At 40.3% G+C, this 26,429-nt stretch overlaps 1 protein-coding gene across 1 annotated transcript in view; it reads right to left on the bottom strand.

Annotated features, from left to right (window-relative positions):
* gpc5a (glypican 5a) overlaps positions 1 to 26,429 on the bottom strand; it is a gene marked incomplete at both ends in the record, with an annotated part of 114,923 nt that overhangs the window by 62,242 nt on the left and 26,252 nt on the right. The window contains 3 exons of the mRNA XM_079217510.1: positions 25,849 to 25,974; positions 26,119 to 26,197; positions 26,240 to 26,309. Coding sequence (XP_079073636.1) covers positions 25,849 to 25,974; positions 26,119 to 26,197; positions 26,240 to 26,309 — 275 coding nt within the window. The remainder of the gene's footprint in view (positions 1 to 25,848; positions 25,975 to 26,118; positions 26,198 to 26,239; positions 26,310 to 26,429) is intronic.

The following is a 26,429-nucleotide window of genomic DNA, read 5'->3' as shown; positions in this document are numbered from 1 at the left end:
AAACATGAATAGTCTTTCAGAGAAACAGCAATGACCAATCTATCACCAACGACTTGAACGTATAAGCAAACAACTTTTTTAATTGATTCGTTTTGTATCTAAAGAGTCTGCATGCAGGAAATTGTCTCGGCCTTTTTGCTTGATGACAATATCCTCAGAAAAGCTTGGATTCCAGGTTGAAAACCCTTTCAAACTTCTTTGGCAGAAACAGAATGATACAGCTCTTTGAGACTTTTGGACCTAATATATTGGATCTAATGGTTCTAATTACGTGTGTTTTTCATTGTCAGTAAATTTTCTTCATTGATTTACAGTTGCTAAGGGTTGTGTAAGAAAAAATATCTTTACTAGCAATTTCGAATGCGGAAATTTAAATATTAGCCCTGACATATTCTAAACTTGATTAATGATATTGATGAATAAATACAATAACTGGGACTGATACTCTTCAAACTGAAACCTCATACTGTATATGACATATACTAAACCTGAGCCAGCCTTTGATCAAAGACGGTTCGACTTTTCTCCAAACAAAATTGAGTATAAACATCTAATCTAAAAGCATCTAAATCAGAGGAAAGTTCTGTTCATATAAAAAGCAGTGGGGCTTGTAAGAGACTGGAGACGTCTTGTGGGTCAGCTGCATCTTGGATTTTAGAGTAACAAGGTTACTGCAGCGCGTGTCAACAAGTTCATAACAGGATTTCTCTGAATAATTGGCTCCTTGTGCGCATCGACCAAAATGCAAGTGTGAAAGTGAAGGCCTTGTTTGCTCGCTGCAGCAGCCTCCGGCTTGAGGCTGATGTGTTTGGACTAAACTGCACCTGAACCGTGTATACTGGAGCTGTGATCCTGCTGCCTCCAGCTCTGTTGAATCCCTGGACACAACTGCTGAGATGAAGTTTGTGTGTGGAAATGGAATGAGGATAGTCATGGTTGGGTTTGCCAGTACAATAAATTGGTAAGGATAAACCTGTTAATAAAAATAAGGGTTTAACTCTCTGCTAAATGCACATGTTGCTTATTACCGTGAGACACCATCCTACAAATCCACCTTTTCATGACCTTTACAGCAGTCTTTTCCCTCCTCTCTGTACAGTGTGATTAATAGCAGATTGAGAAGATCACATTCGAGCCATCTGTGCCCAGTTTCACTCGATGAAAATGTGAACAGCCTGTATTTTAAAAACTGTATGTTGCAACCAAAAGCTGTTTAATACTGTGAAAACCACATGCATGTATGATTTATTTGTGAGTGAGTATTTAGTGCAGTTAAATGTGGAGGAACTTATAAAATATCACTTGTATCCATAAACACACACACACACACACACACACACACACACACACACACACACATACACACACACACACACACACACACACAGGCAGCTCCTCTTGCATTCAGTAAGCAATCTATTTCATTATGCCACTGGGATCCATAACCTGAAACACACACAATCTCTTGTAACAGGCTGCAGGGCTGGCAATGCAACACAAGGATCTCTGGGAGTTGCTACCCCAGAAAGTAAAGGTCTGCTCCTTAAAAGGTGTCATAGATAAAAGAAGATCATATCATCAGATATTCTTCAGGGTGAGTAAAAAGCACAGTAGCATCAAGCACAACCTACAAGAGGATATCAAACAGCTGAGTGGTTGCCTGCGTCTCTGTGGACCAGCAGCAGGATCCTATAATCCATATCCTTCACCCCCAAAGGGATTCTTGGTTTGCATCTCATCACTACTCAAACTGCTGTTCAGGCCCAGATTGGAAATTTCAATCATTTTATTCGTGGCTCCTATCCCTCTCTCATCCAACTATATTTGTCTGTAAGTGCAAAACCTTCACGCCTGAAACAAAGAAATGTGAGGCCTCTTTTGTCTTATTCCTTGACTTCTGGACAGAGTAGGATTGGTACGTCAAAGTAATTTACTCTGATCATAACACAAGAGGAACATGACTATTCCTCAATCCAGTGTATTGTAATACTGTGGTTGAGCATAGCACAAAGATGCAAGCTAATGTGACAAATTGAATCCTTTATATTTCTAATATTTTTGTTTTAGCTTATCTATATCCTAGGGCTGTGGTGAGTAATAGTTGGGAATAATAATAATAAATATAATAATAATACCTACTAAAGTGCACTCAGCAGAGTGTAGATCTCCGGCAGGTGTGTCTGCACCACTACTGCAATATTGATTGAATGAACACAACCCACAATTGAATAACACCCCGTCTAGACTGCAAATGTCTCAGACACAATTTTCACTCGCAGGTCTCTAACAACAGATATGTTCTCATTTTAATCTCCGTGTGCAGATGTCAGCACCAGCTCTGTGCAGGCGCGTGTCTCAGCGCCGTCCCACGGGTTCAACCGCAATTTGACAAGTTTATTTTGGTTTCAAGTCTATTTTGGTAAACATGAGGTTGATGCCTAATAAAAAGGCACAGAATAACCGTGTCTCCGGCCGCAGAGCAGCGGCTGAGCAGCAGCGATGCAATCAGCTGTGTGTGTAGTTCCGCTAGCTGTTAGCCAAACACACCGCTCAAAAAACTGTTGTCCCCATTGACATACAGTCTATGGTTTTCCACCAGTGTGTCACTATGGCCACAGAGATACACTCAGCTGATTTATTACTTGTTGCCCCTTCCGGCCAGGGGCTGTTAAGAGTAGCAAGGAGTCTGGGGCAGGATAAACAGGAAATAAAAAGTATTTTGTGAAAGCCTGACTCGCCACAACCACGAGAGGTCTTTGAACATGCTGTCATAACTGGCCACCCAAAATATAATTAAGTTTGCTGCTACAGAATGCAATAATAGCAGTGGCCAGACAGATAAGCATGCAGTAACTCATGGACCCATGCACACACTGCAGCAATTGCATGATTCTCCTGGCAGAGATAATAATAATAACAACAACACTTTTTTTTTTGTTAATATTTTTTTCTACGCCCCAAAGAGCAAGAATAAGACATGTACTTGACCGTCACACAACAGTGCAACAAAATACAATCAAATAAAGAAAACATTCTCATTTGACATAAATTTGACATCAACCACAGAAGATACAAAATTAAGTTTCCAGAGGATACTAAAACACACCAGAGTTGTTGCTATGGTGTTTTCTAATGGAGTTATATACTCCATTTATTTAAACAATGAGTTGAAATCTGCTAAAAAGCTCCGTAAAGCTGCACGGAGCAAAAGATCCAGATGATAATTCTCTGTTGGTTTATCAATACAATTGCATATTCCTTTTTTGACCTAAAAGCAACACTTACAAATCAAGATGCAGTGTTTCAATCAGCGTGTTGGGATTTCTGGAAGCAGATTTCTGAACGTTCACAGCATCATTTCATTACCAGGTCAGAGACTGCTCTCACTGTTTTATACCTATTAGTATGCTTCTGCTGGCTTTGAGGTATCAATCATGAGCTCCAATTGAGCATGCCTGTTAATTATTTGCCTTCACACTATCTGTCATTCAATTGTGAGTTCACATGTATAATTACTTTGGTCATAAATAAACAGAAACACTCAGTTTTTCCAATTAGATTCTGGCTAATATGGGAAACGGGCCAAGCATTAAGAAACGAGAAGGCAAGAGCCAATTCTGTTCATTCAAATTTACATCTAAAATCTGAATACAAACCTTTTTACACGGCGGTGTAGAAAAGGAAAAAGGCTGTCTAAATGCATGAATACATCTTTCCTGAGAGCACCTTCATCAAAATGTTATGGAGAGAGGAGTTCAGTGGCTCTGGAGATGAAGGAGGTAGACCATGCACACTGTTCATGGTTGGCTGAGTGAGAAACAAAGTGGGCCTGTGGTTAGTAGGCTAGAAGGCAATACCTGTTTTCCCGTCGTCACTGAGGAAACAAGAGTCCCTCTGGCTAATTGCCGAGCGCAGAGAGGATCTGGGAGAGACTGCCACTTCAAAGCAACCTGTTCTCTTAAGCTCAGAAGGACAGAAAATTCTTCAGGCAAGACAATGGAACATATGCAGTTTAATGTGTAAAATCAACAAGGGGGCCAGGCTTCAAACAAGCATCTGTTAGGTACAATAACCCAGAGTTAATATGGTAACAAACATTAACTCTGCAACACTGTCATTAAATAATACATCAAAATGTACATACCTCCTTTAGTAAATAGGTGTAGGTTTATATTCGACAATGTGTGGTAAATCAAGAGTTTGTTTGAGGAATACCATTTGTATTTGGGCACAAATTCCCGAATCGGAGAAATCAATTGACTTGGAAAACTTCTGCAGACAGGTTGTAATAAGGTATTTTCATAAAGGATTATTATAATTAGGATTACAAGCTTTGCCAGTATGTGTATCTAGAACTGTGTGGCTTTATTGAGAGCTGTGACAAAGAGGATAATACAATTGCAGCCAACAGTGCCTCTGGCCAAGATTTAGCTCCAAACATCACTACTGCCATGTTTGTTCCAATTACTAGGAAGCCCTGAGCCTTGAAGTAGCATTGACTTGTGCCAAGAGGACACTCTGGAATTAGCCAGACAGAGCTGTTTGAGCAAGGTGGCAGCGGTAATTAATATGGTCTGGTTGGTCGTTGGGTAACGGACAGTTTGTGTCAGGAATCTGTACTTACACCATTGTACTGAGATGTTGGGACTTGCTCTTAAGAGGAGACAGATTCATTACAGATGTATAATCACAAACTTCTGCAGGACTGTGTCAGTTTGGGGGAAATGATGGAGGAAAGAAAATTAGATTGCATAATATAAACTGATGATGATAACAAAACACTGTTGGTCATAGATGCCTATCTACATTGTCCTGTAGGGGAAACTGTGTGAAAATAACAACTGTATATGTTTATATTTATAGATAAGGATCTTTCTTTTTGGAGATTTTTAGCAAACAGAATTCAATTATATGTTCAATACAGAACATTCAAAACAGCAAGTTAGGATGTTTTTTAGGCTTCAACGACCCAGAAAACCTATTTTCTCAATCAGCTTCTTAATATGAAAAATGTGGTCCGACATGAAGGAAATGAAAAACTATAGTTGGAAAAGTGTGGGTTACTTCTATTGATAGATTTCTGTATTTTTTCTTTGGTCTGGGCTCTTTTCACTGATTTAAAGTCGACAGGGTCCAGTTGGGCGACAGTGATGTCACATACTTCCAAGCACCAATCAAGAAACATATGACTGTTCTTTTGTTTTTTTATCAACATTGGACATCACAGGGATTATGAATCATACAGGTATCTGTACATCTTTTTACAGCCAATGCACTGCATCTGATTTATATTGTATATCCTCTCAGTGCAACTAAAGCATGATTAACATGTGTTTATGGTTATGTTTATTTTACTCAAAGCACTGAGAAACATTATGGTTTTAGTTAAATACTGAAAAGTTTATTTAAAGCACTAAACAGGACAGAACAAGTTTTTAATACTAAACCAAAACCACAATGTTTCCCTGACTTTGCTGTCTATAATTGTCTACATGCAGCCTCAACTTACCAACACATTGAACTGTGTGTGCATCACCTCATCCTCATTCATACGACTTCTCGATAGGGTAGGATTATCAAACTATGTCTTCTTTTTTATGAGTGGTGGTTTTATGATGTGTGTTACTGGTTTTATGTTCTGATAGGGTTGTTACTATGTGCTGTTTATTTTGTTAATTTATCGTGGAACTGTAAAACAAATCTCCCATCGGCAACAAATAAAGTCTGCCTTGATATTGATCGTGAAGAATGTTGCCAATGAGTGTAATGCAGGCAGAAATGATGTGTCCTCCAAATGTATTTGGAAAAGCAAGTTAGTACTAATATATTTTATAGGGGATGGAGTTGGACCAGTGTCACATTAATCAAATATTAAACTTTTTATGCTTTGACTTATTCACTTGAATATACTTGTAATACATCTGCCTCCAGGTCTATGTGCCCATTCCATCTCTTTAACAATGACACAACAGCTTAGGATGGGCACTTTGTTTGTATATTCATGTTTTGCTTAGAATTGCTTAGGGAAATCACGACACACGCTCTTTAAATGGCATAGAGCCCCAAGATTCCTGCACAAGAGGAGTGTAGTGTGAGCTGGAGAGTATACTACAACTGCAGGGTTCAAGTCAGTACGGTACATGAAATAGTTTAGTAGAATTAGTTTCCTTCAATAAAAACACCAGGGCCCCATTTCTCGTACCTGGCTTACTGAGTTAGCGGGCTAATTGTCAGGATAAGATGACGTAGGTCAGGCGTTCTCGGTTTCTCGAAGCAAGCTTAGATTAATCACCATAGCAACACATCCAAAAATTTAAACCTGCTCCCAGGCAGGCTTACTGAACTTCACTGGATAAGCTGGACACTCCCACCGGACAAAAAAAGCAGCTCACTTCCTCATTGATGAAGGAGCGATATTAGTTATATTAGTTTTATCGGGAGAGAGTTCTTCCAGATCGCCAGGATCCATCCTTTACATCATCATGACTTCCTGTACGCGGCGCTATAGATTTTGCCGGCAAGAAATAATTTATTTACGAAAGCTTCTCGAGCCGCGGACATTGATCACCACAGGCGCAGCTGATCGCCCATGAGAATACAGAGAATCACACATAATTTATTTTCACTGCTTCAATTGATTGAATTTCTGATTATGAATAATACATACATACTGATCCGCCCATACACATATTCAAACTCATATACACATATATAGTACATGATTCATACGTGCATACAGTACATATATCCTCATAAGTACATACTTATTCGTAAATATAATCTGATTGATTTGGGTGATGAAGCACTTCAAATTAGCCGATACATTTTCTCAACACTGACGCATTTAACTTGTCTGATATATTTGCGACGCTTATGTCTCGCAGCGTGGGCGATGTTAAAGTTGCGTTCACGGCAACAATGTTGCAAAAACGTTGGAATATTCGCAACGCGTTTGCTGTGAATGACTATGGTATTGACTTCCTCATATGCCTTCATGATCATCTCCTGCTTCTCATTAGAGAAATAAAAAGAGGTTCCTCTGAGTTTATTTGCCATTGTACTGTTAGAACATCGTGGTGTCAGTGCTCCATTATTATCCCTTCTGAAGAGGAGCGGGCGCGCGCATTCATCCAGATGACTGACGTCTGGCTAGAATTAACGAGACCGTTTCAGCGCGGATCAGCCGTGAAGAAACCCAGATAGCCTGATGTCAATCATCTCGCTAATTTAAGATGGAGATTAGGACATTTGCTTGACTTTGTTTCGCCAGGTACGAAGAATACCCCCCAGGCCACCAGCACACGTTGGTGTTAAGAGGTGATGATATCAAAGTCAAGGACATTTCTAATGAAAAAACAAAGTCAACATCCAGCAGTAGTTGAGTGAACAGTTGTCATGTCTCTTTGTGTTTCCGACGCTCCCGGTGCTCCAGCCTCACCTTGATAGCCACAACTAAACTAGTTGTTCACGTTCCGGCCAAACTGTATACAAACATCGTTTTAAAGACATTTGCATAAACAAGTACCAGCATATGGCGCCGCACCTCTCAATACTGATGCCCAAAATGACACAGACCTCACACACAGAAATCCATTATTAGGGTTGTAAAGACCGTGTTATATTGTACCGATAATTTTCCCCTCAAAGCTAAGTAGCTCTGCGTGCATATGAGCTACTGCATCATCCACACTGTTAATGCCAAGAAGATACCAGAAGCCCTCAAATGGCAAAGGGTCTTTTATAACATCTCTTAAATATTTGAGTGTTATAGAAGGTAATAACGACAAATGGAAAAGTTGGCTATCTAGTAAGTGCAATGGCCTCATAAAAGCAGATGGTCACTGAAAGAGGTTTTTTTTTTAAAGGTAATGCCCCATTAGGACAATAATGTTCAGGTTTAAACAGATGTGGTGAGAGCAGGGCAGCAAATAAAAGACTCATCAGAGTTGTTAGGATATCAATGATCAACATGCTCACATTCAAAATAATGCTCCTCTGTATTTCTTTAACAGGGCATGAATGCTGTATCTTTTCCATCCGTTATAATTTACTGCAAAACACAAATAAATATCCTGCAGACTTTCATGTACGGACAATCCAGTGGAGATTATCAAAATCATCACTCTAATGAAAAACATTTTTCCTCTCTGGCACAAAACATAAGAGGCTTAGTTGTCTTTGCCATCCTCATCCACTGACTAAGTTCGTCCAAATTCCAACACCTGCTTCATGGAGATGCAGAGGAGAAACATGGAGAGGATGATTATGGATTTATGAGGAGTTCTGTAAACACGCATTATGCTGCCCTCAGTATATGTGCTGTGATACACCTTGCCAGTTAGACAAACTCCTTCCTGACATCACAACTCTGGAGACAGTTGTCCGTTGTCCACATGTTTAATGACGTAAGAAAGAGTAAAACTAAAACACACAAAAGGCATAATGAATACAAATAAAATGCTTTCTCTTTTTTTTTTTTTTCACAAAAATAACAATCTGTGATCATAAGTAACAATAAAACAAATCAATACATACCAACGATGCCATCAAAAGGCATAAGATGCAGGCAGATTCAACTAGATTGGAAAACTACCGAAAACAGCGGATCTGAGCCACGCTCTTCCTTCACTTCCTGATTATAAGTCACCTGACAAGTTACAGGACATTTCCTGAAGAAAAAAAAAAGTATAACATACTGATCTAACAATTGTAACAAAACATGCATAAACAAATCAACAAGCCTAGAGCAACAACCTTATTCCCAGGCTATCAAATAGTGGCGGCAGGATGTCAGGTTTAAAGAAAACACTTGAGCAATGATTGGACTTCCTCTCACAATGGCAGCGGTTCATAACTACATTTATCCAGTCCAGCAGTGGAGCCAAAGGAGCGCTAATATATTGTAATAAGGCTTGAAGACGTCTGCTGCACCTCTGTGTTGGGACATTTAAGCAGGTTATTAACATGTAATTTGTCAGCGCTATGCTCAACAGTGCTGGAACTCTCACTGTTGGCAAATGATCAGTAATATATTGTCAAATGTGAGCGTGAGTAAGCACACAATTTCCACAGCAATTTAAAATAGATGGAGGTGAGCGCTGACAGATCTGTTACCTGTACATTGCCAAGAAAACCAAAACATGGCTTATTATTATAATTTTGAGGGCTATGGTGGAAAAATGTATTCGCTCAGTGACTGGTTCATTACCTTTAGAACTATTACAGAGAAATGTATTTACAGTATCAAAAGTAAAAGTACTCGCTATACAGAATACATGCCTATTTTTGGTTGCTGATTAATGTTAAGTACATTAATTTGAAGTGAATCAAGTATTCTATAACAATGCATCATACTTAAGACGTTGATCATTGTAAAAAACAAAATCTGCCAAGTAACTGGTAGGTATAGATGTTAAATAAAAGTATGATAGTAGATTAAAATGTACAACCTCTCCCTCAGAAATATAAAGTGGAATAGATTGGAAAATCTCAAGTGTTCCTCAAATTGTTCTTTAGTACAGGATTGGGTAACGTAACTTAGTAACTTAAAACACTTATAATATGAGGCTTACTTTTATCAGAGAATTATCACTTGCTTTATGGAGCTTAATAGCAACATTTGGCCCATTGTTTAGCTTTAGTCTTTTGGTTTATTCTCTCAAAGTATTGTTTTCAGAGGCAGCTGTTCATTAAAAAAAAATTCTATAAACCCACGTAATACTACCTGCTCCACACCAAGCAGCAGACAGACAGATTAGCTGAATTTAGTGAAGCATTTAGCAGCTAAAGAACCGGATATTTCCCTCAGGAGTTGGTAGAGACCAAAAACAGAGCTAAAAGAAAGTGAATACTGAACTCACATTCATGAGGTGGGCATAAACATCACTGATAACGAACTAATTAATGATAAAGTGTTGCCTGCTTCTATATCCATTTAAAGGGTGATTACATATCAATGTTGTGTTCACAAAAATCTGTTTTTGCAGCTCACAAGTCCCGAGGTACTTCAAAACGCACACTGCCACAGACAGCAGATACACAAAGGGTTCTGTTTGTACTACAGAGGGTGTCTGTCTGTGAAGAACAGAGGAGGATAAGGAACATGACAGAGTTACACAGACCCCAACAGACATAGAAGAGTTTAGCCAAATAACGTGAGTATGTATCCTGGAGGTTGTGTGTTGTGCGAGGTTGTTGTGTTGTGTGTGTGAACTTACAATAAACCCCACATTCAGTCCTAATCTTTGAGGGAAAATAAGTACATAGTAGTGGGCTGCATGACAAAAAGCAGATCATTAATCCAAATTAAACTTACAAAAATATACAATATTTATTCATAATGAGAGATGTTTTCGATAAACATTGCTCCGCACACAGTATATGATGCCATACTCTAAATTCAAGGTCCCACTCAGACACTACTGAGGCCCAGTTTAAAGCTCCAGATTCTATTATGTGGCAAAAACAAGAAGCCACAATCTGCTGTTTTTTTTCCAGCTGCAGACGCTGTAGATCCACAGCAGTAAACAACACATTGGCAAAAGGGACCAAAATATCAACAGTCTAATCACTCCTGTGAAACCGTTATTTATTTTTGCTCTCAGCCTCATTCTTCTTTTCACTCAACGTAGCAGCGGCTGAATGGGCCAAAGGAAAGGACTGCTGGCAATAGTAAAGAAGCTCATACACCTCCTGAAGGCCCCTTGAACCGCTTCAAGGTGAGTGACAGCTGCACAACATCAGTCAGACTCAAGTGTGAGTGTGATACATCAGATGTGTGTATATATATATATATATATATATATATATATATATATATATATATATATATATATATACATCTGATGTATCTGATATATATATATATAGAGAGAGAGAGAGAGAGAGAGAGAGAGAGAGATAGATACATAATTTACACCTGTGTTGATAAAAAAATATATAAATAATAAGAACACTACTGTAAGAATAAAACAGCAGTTGAATCAACACTTCTCTCAACATTGTAATCAGGTAAAACTAAATTAAACTGATAGTGTTTACCGTAGTAGGGCTGAGCCGACTGACACACATTTCTTTAGAGAATTTTTCTTGGCCGAAACAACTAGCCATTAAACCACTATTCACTCTTGCTGTACGCAGGGATTAAAACAAGCATCCCACCATTAAAAAAACTGTGAAAGGAAGAAAAGAGCTCAGGAGGTTTGGCGACTCCAGGTAACCATAGTTTAAATTACGTGATCCAGCTTCAAGCTGTTGTTATACATCCGTTATATTTTGATCCGTATTTGTGATACAGTAGCTGAGGTAAAAGATGGGTCGACTCTTTTATTTCTCACAACAGCTACCGGATAACAACCTTCATAAAGCTAGAATTTATTGCAGGTCTGTTGCATTAGATTAGTCTGTTAGTTGTACATGAAAATATCTAAACTGGAAACTGATGGTGTTTGTCTGGCTACATTAAAAACAAAGTGAATAGTGGAACTGAGAGTGAAAGAGATAAAATATAGTAGGATTGTTTAACATTTTCCTTCAATATCTTATCAGCGATCTTTCTTGAGAGACAGTAAAACTGCTCAGTCTAAGTCAATTTTATAGTCGACTGATCACACGCTCTCTCCCTTCATCCTCTGATGGACTTATCTGTGTTTATGTTTCCACACAGTATCTACCCACACTTGTCTCTGTATGGCCAATCACAGGAGAATAATACAACTGCACCCCTTAAAACAACTGCTCCCTCACCCAGATCCATCACAATTTCACCAATCTCTGAATCTCTCTCTCTGTTTGATGCTAAATCAGTCAATATGTTTTCCCCTCACGTAAGGCTCACTGTTTAACTTGCTTCGTAATTAAGGAAACATTCAACAAACACCAGTTTTAAGATGCTGTGCTCACAGCTGCAGTGTGCATTCTACTGAAAGAGAAAAGCTTTAACAACCCTTTTTTTTCATTTGAGAGTGATGGGAAGTGATGTGCAGTAAACAAACAAGTGCAGTTTCCCAAAAAAAAAGTTGATGCCTGGGTTTTCGGAGCAAATTTAGTATATTTAAACAACTCAACAAAGCATTCAACGAAGAGTAAGTACGTGTATTCAATTAAGAGCACAACACTGGGCTGACCCTTTGCACAAACCATGAGCTTCTGGGTTGAATATGGACTTTAGGGGGGAATTCATCTTCCCACTGTCAGCCTTCAACAGGTCTACCCTGCATAGTGCACACTTATTGAAGATCAACCGCTAACTTTTCAGTTAAATCACATGAAGCACTTTACAACAGCCTCAGTTTACGAGCTTGAAACTGCCTGCACGTTCACACCTCGTTCCCTCAGCATGGACTGTGTGTCAATAGTTTGATGGGTTAATTCATGTAGTGAATTCTTTTTAAAATAACAAGCCCTCAGGTTGGCCGTGAAGTTGTGATTATCCTCTGTCTTGTTACTGTGCTTTAATAGCATGCCCTCAACACTGGGCACAGCGAATCAGCCCTTCTTCAAAGAGACTCATTTACCGGTGCTTTTACGACAGCTAGTGTCCGTGTAATTTAAATGTCGTACCAATGCCTCGACTGTTATTTCACTTCAGAGGGCAAAATCATTTGGTTTCAGAGTGATAATTAATTATTATTCTACAGGTTTTAGTTTTTTTTCCACAATGTTACTTGTTTTAGATTGAGTTAACAGGGGATAGACACCCATCTGTTTGTGGTTTCCAATGTTATTTCATGATTAAGTGTTGTAATTAATCAATCTGTTTCATGATGTTGTTTACGTCAACCTGGCTCATCTACTTGTCTAATTACCAGCTGCCTAAACTTCCCTCAATAACTTCCAGTTCAAACAGAGTAGGGCAAATCATTTCACTAATTGAAAACAATTCCAGAACAGAAATCTGAACATTGTATTAAATCCGGTTTGAAATTAGTTTCATTGTGTTGACATAGTAGAGTCAAAGGTTGCTTACAGAGGGGATTTTGTAAATCTCTTTTTATCGCTCCATGAATGTAAAAAATACTGTCAACAGCCATATAAAAATCCGTTTTAAAATATTCTACAAATCAGGCTATGAATGATATAGGAAGATGTATAGATAGGAATGCAACTGAAAAGTGTGGTGTATGCATGTGCAACTGAAGAGGAGATGTCTAGTTCAGAGTCTGAGAAAAAAAAAACTGCCTTGAAAGATATGTATTGTAAAATCCACCTCATTTTGAAAAAGCTACAGGTGAAAAGGGTAAAACTGAAGTATATCACCATGAAACTTCCCCAGTTGATCACGCACATAAACACAATTATTTTTGGTATTACGAGATTTCTGAAATTGTTTGTTAAAATATGCAAATCAGGCATTATCTAATGCAAAGAAAATCGTGAATTTGGGAGAAATGTATAGACCCAAGTAGACAAAGTGTAGTAAACTAAACATGTCTTTCCACTAGTTTGGAAGAGGACCTGTTATGGAAGTAAAAACTTTCAAAATTGACCAGTGCATGAAAAACAATGTGTATCTGAACCTGACTGAAACTGTTTGGAAAAGACCGGCACTTTCAAAAGATACTTGGCAATTGATTGGATGAACCTTCTGCCAATCAAACTGTTGCCAGTCGGGAGAGCTGTGAAAAAATAGCTTCCATCACGAAAAGCCTTCAGTGTTGTTCTTTGCTCTTCTTTCAACAAAAAGAAATGCTCTCCAGTTGTAATACGAGTCATGTTATTGCAGCATCCCTGCTCACCTCACCACCACACACACAAAGACAAGCCAGTCGCTCCTCACAGCACACAGGTTGGTTTTTGTAGGATAAGTGATCCCACCATTCTCCTTTTATAATTAAAATGCGTCACAGGCACGTCGTCAAAACAAAAAAAAAGACATATTCCAAGAGCACATAGCTCAGAAGGCCACCTGGCAATGTACTCAATACAATCAATCAGTAAATAAATAAAAGGCTGAAAAAGCCAGAGGGGGGAAAAAACAACTGAGAAACTTTGGGAAGAAGCTGGCAAACAATTTACACAGCTTGGCTTTAGGTGTTATAGATGTGTTGTAATAAGAATTTATCTTATTTTAGAACACAAAAAAATGTTCCCCCGTGCAATTCTGTAAAACGTCAGAGTGACAAATGGAGCACGCAGCGTATTTGGGTTCGCTCCTTTCTGACTGAAGCAGGTTTCGAGGCTATGCGGCGAGCGGCAGCGCTAATCTTCACAACTTCTTCACACTTCTTCAGCTTGTGTCAACACCACTGTGAGTCAGTTAGCCATTCATATGCTGCTACAGATGGTCTCATCTCTCTTCTTCAGCTCTGCTGCTGACATGATTCATGGGGCCCTGTGTCTTGATTTAGGGTCTCTTTCATATTTCTTCTTGCCCACAGCAGAGGAGCATTTCTCTAACATACCCCTGAGGCAATGACCCTGCTCTGTTTGGCTGCAAGAGAAAGGGGGAAAAAAAGCTCTGCTGGGCAAAACTGGACGGGGCTCAACTCTCTCACACTCACACACACACACCTACACACACACACACACACACACACACACACACACACGTGCTGCAAATAATACGCACATATAAGCTGATGCGACCTTGTATGGTTAAAGGCAAACAAGACAATGTTTCTTTGTCTTATCACTAAATGTGCTTTAGAATAAACATAAAAATTATAAATCGGGATTAAGTGGACAAACAAGCTCTTCGGGGGGGGGTCTCAGCTAACTCATTAACGTACCACTACACCCTTCACTTCCACTCTGCGGTTATTCCCCGCTCCCAAAGTCAAGCACGTCACTAAAAATTAAATCAGCAGTCGTCGGTGATTGTTTCCCCAGTCAATCTCAGTTGGTTGAATTTGTACAATAATAACGTTGCGTGTTTCCCTTCTATCTGGAGTCAAAGTTTTCCTCCAATTTGTTCTCAATGGGCTTCAGATTGCCCTGTCAGAAAGGACTACAGCGAAAGACTGTGCACACCACTTCCTTATCGCTACCAGTAAATTACTTCAGGATCAGATACAGGCTGCCAACTCGCAGAAACTCCTCTCACCAGACACAGAGAGGGGGGCGGGGGGGGGGGGGGGGGAAGAGGAGATAGAAAAGAGGGAGGGAGAGAGAGGAAGTAAAAAAAATTTCAAGATATGGCAAGAGGAGGAGAGTATCCCTGTGGAGACCGATAGTTTCAGCTGCTCTCAAAGGTCACCGCATGTTATCTAAAGATCATCTTCAGTCACCAACACTCGCCTTTTTTACACCATGCTCCACAGCTGGAGTCGAGCGCCTGTCAATCAAAACGTTCATATCCTGCAGCGGCAACAAAGTGTCTTTCTCTTCCCAATGTAATCAATGTGAAAGACAATTCTCTCTGGAATGTTAACACAAGCAATAAATAAAATGACAAACATAACAAAACTAAAATCACCCGCGGGATTCTGGAAAATATACATCCTTCAGCATTTCTGTTTCATGGACTATTTAACAAGAAAATATGGCAGAAATGTACTGATCTTTAAGAAGTAAAAAAGACAATAAAACCAATCAATCAATCTGTGATTTGTCATTCTTCATATTTAAGCTGCTGGAGCAAGTGGTGCTCAGTCATTTCTCCTGTTAGCTTTGTTTAGGAAAAATGAATGACTTTATCTACTTTAAGCACATTTTAAAATCTGCAGTCACATTATGCAGAGCTGCAACGAACAATTACTCTCATTATCAACTAATCCACCAATTATAATTTTGATGAATCTATAAAATGATTTACTATAAAACGTCAAAATAGTGAAAACCTCATAGCCATCCCATATCAGAAAGAGAATGAAGAAAACCCAAAAGATTTACATTTGTATTTTTGTTACAGATTAATTTTCTATCAGTCAACTTTTCAATTAATTGTTTCTGCACCAATATTATGCATGAATCAAAGTAAATGCCATATTAAAATAAACATGTTTTCTCAAAACTCAAAACTCAAAATTTTGTAATTACATTTAACAGTAAAGTTGAAACGATTAGTCAAGTGATTGATAAGCCAATCCATAGAAAACAAACAATTGCGTTACTGCAATTATTATAACGCTAATACTAAATATTCACTGGATCCCGCTTCTAAAATGACCACATTGGCTAATTTTATATCATCGTGAACTGAATAAATTTTAAGTTTCGGAATGTTTGTTGGACAAAAAATATTTTTGACATTTTTTTTCCACCAAAAACAGAACAGAATCGTCAGATTGATCGATAATGAAAACATTACTTTGTTTGAAACACTGGTCTTCTTACTTACTTCTTCTTACTTACTGACTCTTATTTCTTTTAAGTAAGCCACATCGTGAATTATTAAAATGTTAGATCTGCTGTTACTGCAACAACCTAATGCCCCAGTGGAGATGAATCAAAATACACAAATGTTAGAGAAGATACATCTGCAGATTATTTTCAAGTATCATTGCCTTGTTTCTCTTTTCTGTATTTTAATAACACCAGTACATGTTTGCATCTTATTGAGGATCCTTGCGTCTTTTATGTTGACATCTGGTCATTTTCCTCTCGTTTAAAGGGTAAGTAGAAAACAATCTAATGTAATGCATATTATGAAAAGAAAACCAGCCAGACAAATGAACACATAATTTACTAAATCAACATTAGCATGTGCATGTGCACTAACAGGTGATGTTGGTCATTGGGGGTGTTTCTTTTTCTGGTGACCACTGTCACATCAGCTGGCTCGAGGTTGCTCAGGTCATAAAAAATAAGTGGCCTCAGAGACCGGTCACTTTGGCAGCTTGTGGCGTGGCGCCATGATTAAACTCGTGGTGAGTGATCGGGATGCAGGCGGTTGCGGCGTCGGGGGACACTCGCACTGTGATGCAGACGTGCCTCGACTCCTCTCTGCAGCATTGCGGGGAGCAGCTCCAGTGCGGTGGAACCGAGCAGATGGTGAACGTATGCGGCGCTCATGCATGTCATCATCACCTTCATTAGCTGAAGGTGACATATGACATCATCTGGCCCGCGTGCATTATGGGGGCCAGAAAGAGTTGTTTTATTCTTTTTCTTAATTTTTTTTATTGCAGCATGGTTCAAGGTTGATGATGGGAGGTATTGTGAGTAATCACACTCTCTCTCTCTCACTCACACACACACACACACACACACACACACACACACACACACACACACACACACACCTCCTCCTCAAGCCTCCCCCGTTCCCACCACCTCCCAGCATTAAGGTAAATAAGGGCTTCCAGCAGAGAGCCAATGAGCACGGGCCACTGAGCAGAGATGCATGTTTGTGTTGCCTTCCTCCCAGGACCCTGCTCGTTTATCTTGGCTGTCAGGTAAAGGGCAGACTCAGAGAAGGTGAACCTTTTTTTTTTTTTTAATAAGGCCGGTTTTGTTTCCATAGAAACTGCAAGACAACATTACAGGGACAATGATAAGAGAGCAAAGTCTGGTCTTGGGGCATCTCGCAGTGTGCCACATTGTTGCTGGAGACATTTGTGTTTACTTCAGAGAAATGAAAGAGCTATTTAGATTTATTCTCAGGGAGCCTCCAGACTCATACCTTTTTATTGTGGGAGGTGAGATTAATGAGAGCATATTCACACCTAGCTTTCAGTTTAGGTCAGGAGCTAAAAGGTGGTTTCCACTTATAAAGAGGTGCTGAGTCTTCTGTGGGTACAAACTCCCTGATAAAGACAGAAAAGACCTCCAATAACAATCCTACTTTTTATATAAGGAACTGATACTGCAGAATGTACTGTTTTAAGAATACATGGAGGATAATGGGCCGATTCACTGGTTGTAATGATTTTTTGTGAATAATGAATAATAAAACACTGAACAGCATAAAGGTTGTCTTTTAAAACTGTCAATAGTCCAAATGCGAGCTACCTACGCATTCAGAAATGTCTCCATGCTAAAAGTGCATAAAGAAGAAACAAATTGCACAGGTAATGAATACTTAATGACTACCACATTTTTCACTTTGTGGCGTGGGAAGCATGTTTAGTTAACAAATGAGTGAAAAATCAAAGGAACAGAAGGTACCACACACATTGTCAAAAGCCTGCAGCTGTGAGATAAACCAAGACAATGATACAAAGATATGAGAGTCTTTGTTTCCAGCCACACTCCTGCAAGAGAGAAATTAAGACTCTTCTGGAGCAGAACTCAACATGATATGGTATACATGTAGCCATTAAGTTGATATGAAATAAAATGGCACAGAACCCTAATTAATGTGCAGACATGCAGGAAAGTGTTGCATTTAACATTAGCCTTTTTCCTCTGCATTCAGGCCGACATTATGATCGTCTGAGTTGCTGAGAAAAATACTGTGGGGGATGCACAACCGACTCTCCATAAACAACAAACAAAACAAGAAAGGAAATATCAGGAGCTTCATTCTCAACGTCTATTACTAAAATTGCTCCATTAGTCTATTGTTTAATTCTGGAGAGCAGAACTGTGGAAAACAGCATTTGTCCTCAAAACAATATTGCTGTGTCCTGGTGATTAAATCTTGTTTTGTCACCTCCATTTCCTTTACAGTCTTTTATGACAAAACAAATAGATCCCGTTCACACAGAGGGTTTTCCCACCGAAGACGTGCTACCTCTGCTCCTTCTTTATGAGCATTAACTTCACATTTTTTCCAACTCTTTGTTCCCCGCTTTCCAGCAGCCTCTGATTTATATCCACGGTAAAGAGGAAGAGTGCTCCGCAGGGACCGAGCGTGCGTGCTCGACTGTAGACGGAGGCCGGGCCGATATCACACACACGAGGGTGAGGGTGTGTGCTCTGACAGCTCATCAGTGGACAATAAGGCCTTGGCTGTTAATGTCCTGCTACCTGGCATGCTGCAGGGTCACAATCTGCAGCAGATGCTGGAGGCAGGCATCCAACTTGTGCCAGAGGAGTGGGATGCGGGGGGGGTCCATGCTTGAGAAGCAAAAGGGAGTGGATACACTGAAAAATGAATGGGACTAGATGGATACACACATATGGCCTCGCTGGCAGTTACTGGAGCAACATCAGGGATCGTATCTGAGCACAAATAAATGAAATCTTCTTTTTCCAGAGAGCTAGATTGAAAATGTATCTGTGCAGAGCAATCATGCATAATTCTAGTAAGGGGGTGGGGGATATATAGCAGACATAGACACACACACACACACACACACACACACACACACACACACACACACACACACGAGAAGGTCTTATGAACTCAATTTAGTCGGCCAGACAGTTCTTGATTCTGTCACTTGGGATAATCGTCAGGATGTGGTACTCTGACCAAGCCCCTGCGTCTAAACCGGGCAGGATATAAGGTCATGTTGGAGTGGAACTCTAGCCATGCAGCACCCAGACCTCAAGTGCTCCGGTGGTTTTGTGGTTATCTGCAGTAGCCAGCTGTCGCAATACAGAGGAGCTCTTCAAGAATGTCCCCTCTTCTCTTCCTCTGCCTCTCATCTTTCCCTCCTCTCACTCCCTCAATCAAAACTCTCCAATCAGCCCACCCATCTCTGTTACTCTTGCTTTTGTCTATTCTGAAGATGTGTAAATTTGTGAATAACTGTGTGTTGCTTGTGTTTAGAGATTGCACCAAAAGATTAGGACCGAGAACGCGTCAAAACAAAACTATTATGGTTTGTCTACTATGACAAGACACTAGATTACCAAGTTTGTTCCCATGCAGAAAGAGAGAGGAAAAACCTCAAGCTATATTTGTATTCAACTTTATGAACTGTTGCCTTACTGGGGATTCTATACCACATTCATTTCAATTTTTTTTTTTCATGTGATGGAAGGAAACAACTTTCTTACTTTCTCGCATGAGAGTGACTAAGAGGACAGCTATGCATAATATATTTGACAGTGCATGTTTAAAAGGTTATTCCTTTCCGTTCAAAATTAGGTCAGTTCATCAAACGAATGCAGGAGGAGGCGTTGAGACTTGATGTTCTGCAGTGTGTCTGTCTATCACCTAAATTCAGTTTTGTCTGTCACTGTCAGGGACAGCGTGGATAAGAACCACCTCTCCACCACCATACATCATTAAAACGGATGCAGGGGAAAGCAGTGGAGTGATCAGCAATCTGGTGTGTTTCCAGTGTGAGTGTAACCCAAAGTGCACAGCTCCACCTGCTGGTCAAAGAGAGCTACGACAGCACTGAAACAGGCATGAAGGAAGTGTTTGAATTTACAACTGCAATGACCACAGTCATTTTGCTGAGTAGAAAGCCACCGCTTTGCCAGCAGGTTTATTAATGGACGAGGAGTGGGCATTAATATGTGCACTGAACAAAGATAACCAGCTGTGTTTTATGTTAATTTGAGACAGTATATATGGAGATTCTCTCATTTATGCACATGTAGCATAAGTTTAAAGTGTTTATTTTTAACCTGTTTGTTTTGTTGAAAAACTGTTTGGGGTCCCACCAATCCCACTGCTGGATGTGTAAAAATTACTTTTTTATTCTGATTTTATGAACCCGATATATAGGAAAGCCCTTTCCTCTGATACAAAGTCGGCTTGTACATTCAATGAAGCTGAACAAATTACAGAAATAACCATAAAGTATTGTTGTAGCACTAAATAAGGACATACTTCATGTGTTAAAAGTTATATGGGCTATGTATCAACAATTATTTTGTGGATTACAGCACAGAAAGTTACAATACCTCTTATGAACACCCTGCTATAAAACTGCAATAACAGAAATAGAAATACACTTATTTGGGACTTGGGAGGGTCTCGCTGTGTAAAAAGTACAGTCAATGCCAATCAGCAATAGCTGCGTCCTCTGAGAACTAAGTAATGCATAATTTACTGAAGCATTAAAAGGGAAGGGAAAGTTACTCTTTGGCTATCTGCTGGCTAACAACTCTGAGACACGAGCAAGCTGCACAGAGCGGCCAAAAGTGGGGGTCACAAGCTGAAAAAGTTTAAAAGTGAAGACATATTTTATTATTCAACACATGCTGTCCCCTGATGAGAACACCGTGTGGGTTTCGCAGTGAGGCTCAGACAACCCTCAAATGAGGAGGCTCGTTCCCCGAGCAGCCCTGGATAACCTAAGCTCTTGATGCTTCTTCAGTGGATTCCTATTAGCAGAGCTTAAAAGCTGTCATTTCAGTTAAACCAAGGCAAATCACCTGAGCGCCACGTCTAGTGGGGGGATGGATGCGAAAATGAGACAAATGTCGAAATAGGAAAATGTCAAAACAGCCATATGAATAAAAGAAAAGAATGAAATAGATATGAGCAGAGCAGCATAGACCTACATTTACCAAACCAGACCTTTCCTCTGCCAACTGGCCACACATTGAGGAGAGGCCTGCACTGCAGGTCCAGGGCACTTATTACCATGTGATTAACCTCTTCAAGATTAACCGGGCAGCAAAGAGACACGGGAAAGGTCAAAGGTCAGTGCTCAGACAGCCACTCCAGCATGAAGGGTGGCCTGTTAAACGAAAGGCCACGCTCAAATCTACCCGCCTGTCCTCGGGCATCTTCTCGATATCGTAGCATTCATCCCGCAGTGCTCATTCCTCCCGTGTTAAATTCCAACAGCATGCAAGGTCAGTTGCCTTATTATCGTAGAAATAAAGAAAACTGTTGTTCAATTAGAAAAAAAGGCTCTTTGAAAATGTACACTCACCGCCAAACACCTGGTGTGTGTTGGCAGCCATGAGACAAACTGCAGGTGGGGATGAATTAAAGCGAGTCTACACCGGAGGAGGTAATCATGAATAACACATCACACTCGTTTTAGCACTGCTATAACTCCTGGTTGTTGTCTCTCATTGTAAGGGTGACAAGAATATAGCAAAACACATTCCAAAATAAATGTCCTGCCTTGCACACACTCACATATAAGTTTTAAGATCTGTTGTCAAACTGAATTAGAAAGTAGAGGTGTGGCAGCTGAACAGGAATGAGGGTCCATGTAATCCCTCGACTAATGTGCTCTTTGTCAGTCTGTTACTCCAAAAAAGAAACACAGAAAAAGATGCGAGCTGGTGTGTGTGTGTGTGTGTGTGTGTGTGTGTGTGTGTGTGTGTGTGTGTGTGTGTGTGTGTGTGTGTGTGTGTGTGTGACATTCCTTCAGTTTGTGTGTGTGTATCCATGACGCCTGTGGGAATGCGTTAACCTTTCTGCCAAGACGTGGACAATGTCTGCAACCAAAGAAGATCACTTCCAGAGTTTGAAGGACGTTTCACTGGTTCACTTTTTTTTGAGGAGAGCGAGGTTTTATCTCCTGCTGTCACATGGCATAAATCACAAAAAATTTTAACAACTTGAAAGGATGACAATACAAGGAGATCTGTTTGTTTTTTTTACTTTGGTTTACTTGTATGTGAAAGGTCGCTTATAGTGATGAAACCACAGAAAAATATCACCCATCTCTGCAGCTCCCTTCAGGATACATTTTAACATCTTTCAAAAGGTGCAAGATACGAGATTGGGACCATTTCAACTGCCTCTCAATGGCTCTCAACGTATTGATGGTGAGTCTGCGGCTCACAGCTAACAATGCTAACAGGCCTAACGGCGTCAAACGTGCTGACAGAGCAAACAGTGCTTACCCGAGGGGGAACCAGAGGGTGGGTGCTACACTTCCAGGACGCCGCTGACGGGCGGAACAGCGTTATCAGCTGTTACCATCGTATGAGAGCAGTGGGGCATGCTCACATGAAAAGCCCTCTTAGAAGGCCCGGCAATGTCAACAAAGCGAGGAGAAGCTCTGACAATAACGCACACAAAGGCAGAGTGACTTCATCCATGATATCTTAAAAGTATGTCATGAATCAACCAACATTAATACAATTCATTCCCAGCAAGACAACATTCCTCAAGTCCACTCGACCATGAAGAACTAACATTATGTTACTGAGCACCAGTTGCAAAAATGGAAATAGAAAACAAGCAAAGATAATTTGGTACACAGTATGCAGTGGTCAACAAAAAGCTGATTTCAGTATGTTTCGGTTGAACATACAAACCAAGACACAAATGGCAAAGAGGCAAAGAGTTGTGACTTACAAAGCAATGACTTGGTGCCACTTCTGTTAAAAGGTGATAATTTTTATGGCTGTTTACGGCTTGTTTCCACTGCCCCCCAAGTGGCCACATAGAAATCAATTAGTGCAGGCTTAATGAAGTCTGAATGGTTTTCCCAACACAAGTGACCAACAACTACTAAAAAGACTCAAATGTAGCTTTAAATCAGTAAATACTGTATTAGTGAATAAGTAAACAAGACTGCAAATATTTTGAAGCATTAGATTCCAACTTTTGGTATACACAAAAAAACATATTTCTGATGGTAACAAAACAATTCGTCCAGCAAGATTTGTAAATTGGATCTTGTTTTTCATTTAGCATCGTTCACATTGTTGCCCGTAAGCATAATAACACCTTTCCATTTCAATGCAATGCAGACTCTGTGTGGGATTATTCAAGGTCAAATAAAAGATGACAAAACTGTTAATAATCATAATACTAATCAGACAATTTAATATCTAATATTTATGAATGTGTAAAGCAAGGGACAAACCTCCCCTGAAGCAAGACTCGTCATCTTCATTCACACAGACATTGAGATGAAAGCAACCTGTGTTCTTCCTCTATGATCTTATCTGATGCTTTTTTATCTTTTTATTTACCGGGTGCCCAGATGAGGACCTGAATTAAATCTACCTTCAATCTCAAGCCCTGTGTCGTGTCTTGTTTTTTGCTTGTTCTTTTTTGTATTAAATAAGACAAAGCTCTTCCGCAAATCCCTACTTCTTTAATACCATAAAACAATCTGCACCAGCACACACAGAGGGATGTTATTAAAGGCATCCACACACATTCAAATATACAGTTTGACACACACACACACACACACACACACACACACACACACACACACACACACACACACACACACACACACAGAACAACTGCACCAATCGTTTAAGGTCTCTGAGGCCTCAGTAAGCTTCTGTAAATCAGCCACCATCCGGCAGTGAGTTTTTCTCCCCTCTCTCTCAGTGGATGTTGGGTTATGACCCGTAGGCAGGAGGTTATTTATTGCTTTTGTCTCAGCTTGTGTTGACTCCCAGCCACTCATCTATGGTTCTAGGCTAATAGAAAGCAGCACAGGGTTGTAGATCTGCAGGAAGTCTGCTAAGCTGCAGGGACTCTGCTCGATAGTCTCTCCAGAGCCACGTCTCCCCAGATCCTTAATGTCTCTCAATTCCCCAGCTTTCTTCCTCTACTTTTTTTTCAAATTGAGAACCTGTGAGTGAACCTGAGGTGAACTAGTCCCAATAAATAAGTATTAGTGTGAATGAGGAATAGAGCAAGGAGGGTTAGAGAGCTGAGAGAAGCCCACAGACCATAAACATTTCCCAGAAGTTGCAGGAAAAGATGATAGACAGCCTGCTGGCCGGCCTCTTCCTCCAGCACATGAGAAACATCTCTATTCTTAGAGATGGCTGCCTCCTTTGTAATGGAAACTTGAGGTGTTGTGTCGGAAAATAACAAAAGATGAAAAGCGTAAATTGTCAATGCTAGAATGGAACTTAACCTTGATACGCTGTCGCCATAGTAATGCGATTTTTGATGAGCAACACCCGACCACACATTCTTCAGAATGTCTGTGAAGAAGGCTGTGAAAGGCCTCCTTTTCCTTTGCCACCCTCCTTTTTTCTTACCTTCACACAGCAGCTATGAAATGATCTCAACAAGGCTGTCATCCTCTACAATGGGCTGTCTAACCCAAACTGGCGACTACAACTTCACCGTGGTTTGAAATACAGGCCAACTTGCCATTTCTACAGCGCTGACAGCGGCTGACAGTTAAGAGGAACCACCACAGACTAAAGATATATGAGGCGGTCCTTGAGTGATGACAGCACGGGTGAGATGGAGAGCTGTGATGTAATGGAGACAAGGCCGCTGACTGATACTATGAAAGGGGACAGTTTGTTTGCTCCAGTTCACAACCATTCATATCCAAGATCTATGTTTGAGAGCACTAACAGTTAATAGATGACGGTGGAAGCTCTCTTGTGTGGGCAGCAAACATGTGTGGTGTGCGTGTGCGTGTGCGTGCGTGCGTGCGTGCGTGCGTGCGTGTGTGTGTGTGTGTGTGTTAGAGCAGAGTCAAACAGTATGCAAACGGCCTAGCGCCAGGATCATACAGTGAGATAAAAGCAGTCATTCCTAAAGACTGGGTCGGACCCAACGGCAGGTCACAGGAGATTTTAATTGGGTCGCCAAATAAATTTGCAGAATTTCTTCCTTTTATTTAATATTTATTCTTTTGATAAATGTAGCGTACATATAATGTACTTGAGTTGAATCTAACATGAAAGGCTAGTGTATATTCTGTTTATTTCATCGATGAAACGAGAGCCTGTTAACTCCTCCTAAATGCATTTACTCTGTCTCATGTATAAAGTATTTAATATGTATATGTTTTAATAACACAAGCATAAAAGAAAGCTGTGATTATTCAAACATGGTTTTCCGATTCAAGAGACAAAATGGTGAAACGGAAATGGCAATGAAAATGGTCAGGGACGTTTCTGAACACACAGATTCGCTCTTCTCAGGATTTAGATAAAAGGCCTATTGTGACCTATTGAGTCTCGATGGTTTGTCGTTTTTAAAAAGTGGGTCCCAAGAAAAAAGGTTTGGGAAACACTTTGAGAGTGATAGTTTTTTTACATTTACAGTAAGAGCTGTAGTCTCTCCTATTATTACGTCATTAGAAATCTCCTCATTCAAAAGCAGACACACATGTTGGTTTACTTGTCGCTCTTCGGACTTATTTTAAAACAAACCTTTTTACGATGTCGGTTCCATTCCAGCAGGACAGCCCGTCACCGGAGGCCAGCTCGCTCACACACAGCTGATCCGCCAGGCCGCCGTAGAACGTACGGTAGAGACGTAGACTGTTCAAAAAGTCCCTGTAAAAGCAGCCACAGGCGGTGCACACAGATAATTAACTTGTTTAACAAGGTGTTTTACATATTGGTTGTAGACTTAAAGCACTAAAATCAAAACATGGCACTCCTTTCTAGACACACATCTGTTGTCTTTCACCCTCTTACCTCCTCCTGACAGCAAGCGAGTCCCCCGCCGCTCTGCCAAGAGCTTTAAGAGGGATGGAAGCTCTGCTGCTGCTGCTGCTGCTGCTGCTGCTGCTGCTGCTGCTGCTGCTGCTGCTGCTGCTGCTGCTGCTGCGCTGGACGCTGACTGACTGCGCAGCCCGTCTGCTTGGTGGCCCACACAGTTTGTGCACCTATTACCCGATGAGACAGATGCAGATGTAAGTCTAAACACTGAGTGAGAAACATGTACTTTAAGGCTTGGACTGGTGCATGACAAATAAGCCTTATTTGAATGCTTGAGTGACAGTTTT

This window comes from Taurulus bubalis (genome assembly GCF_910589615.1).
Source record: "Taurulus bubalis genome assembly, chromosome: 4".
In the NCBI taxonomy this organism is placed as follows: Eukaryota; Metazoa; Chordata; class Actinopteri; order Perciformes; family Cottidae; genus Taurulus; species Taurulus bubalis.
This window is presented reverse-complemented; position numbering and strand designations above follow the sequence as displayed.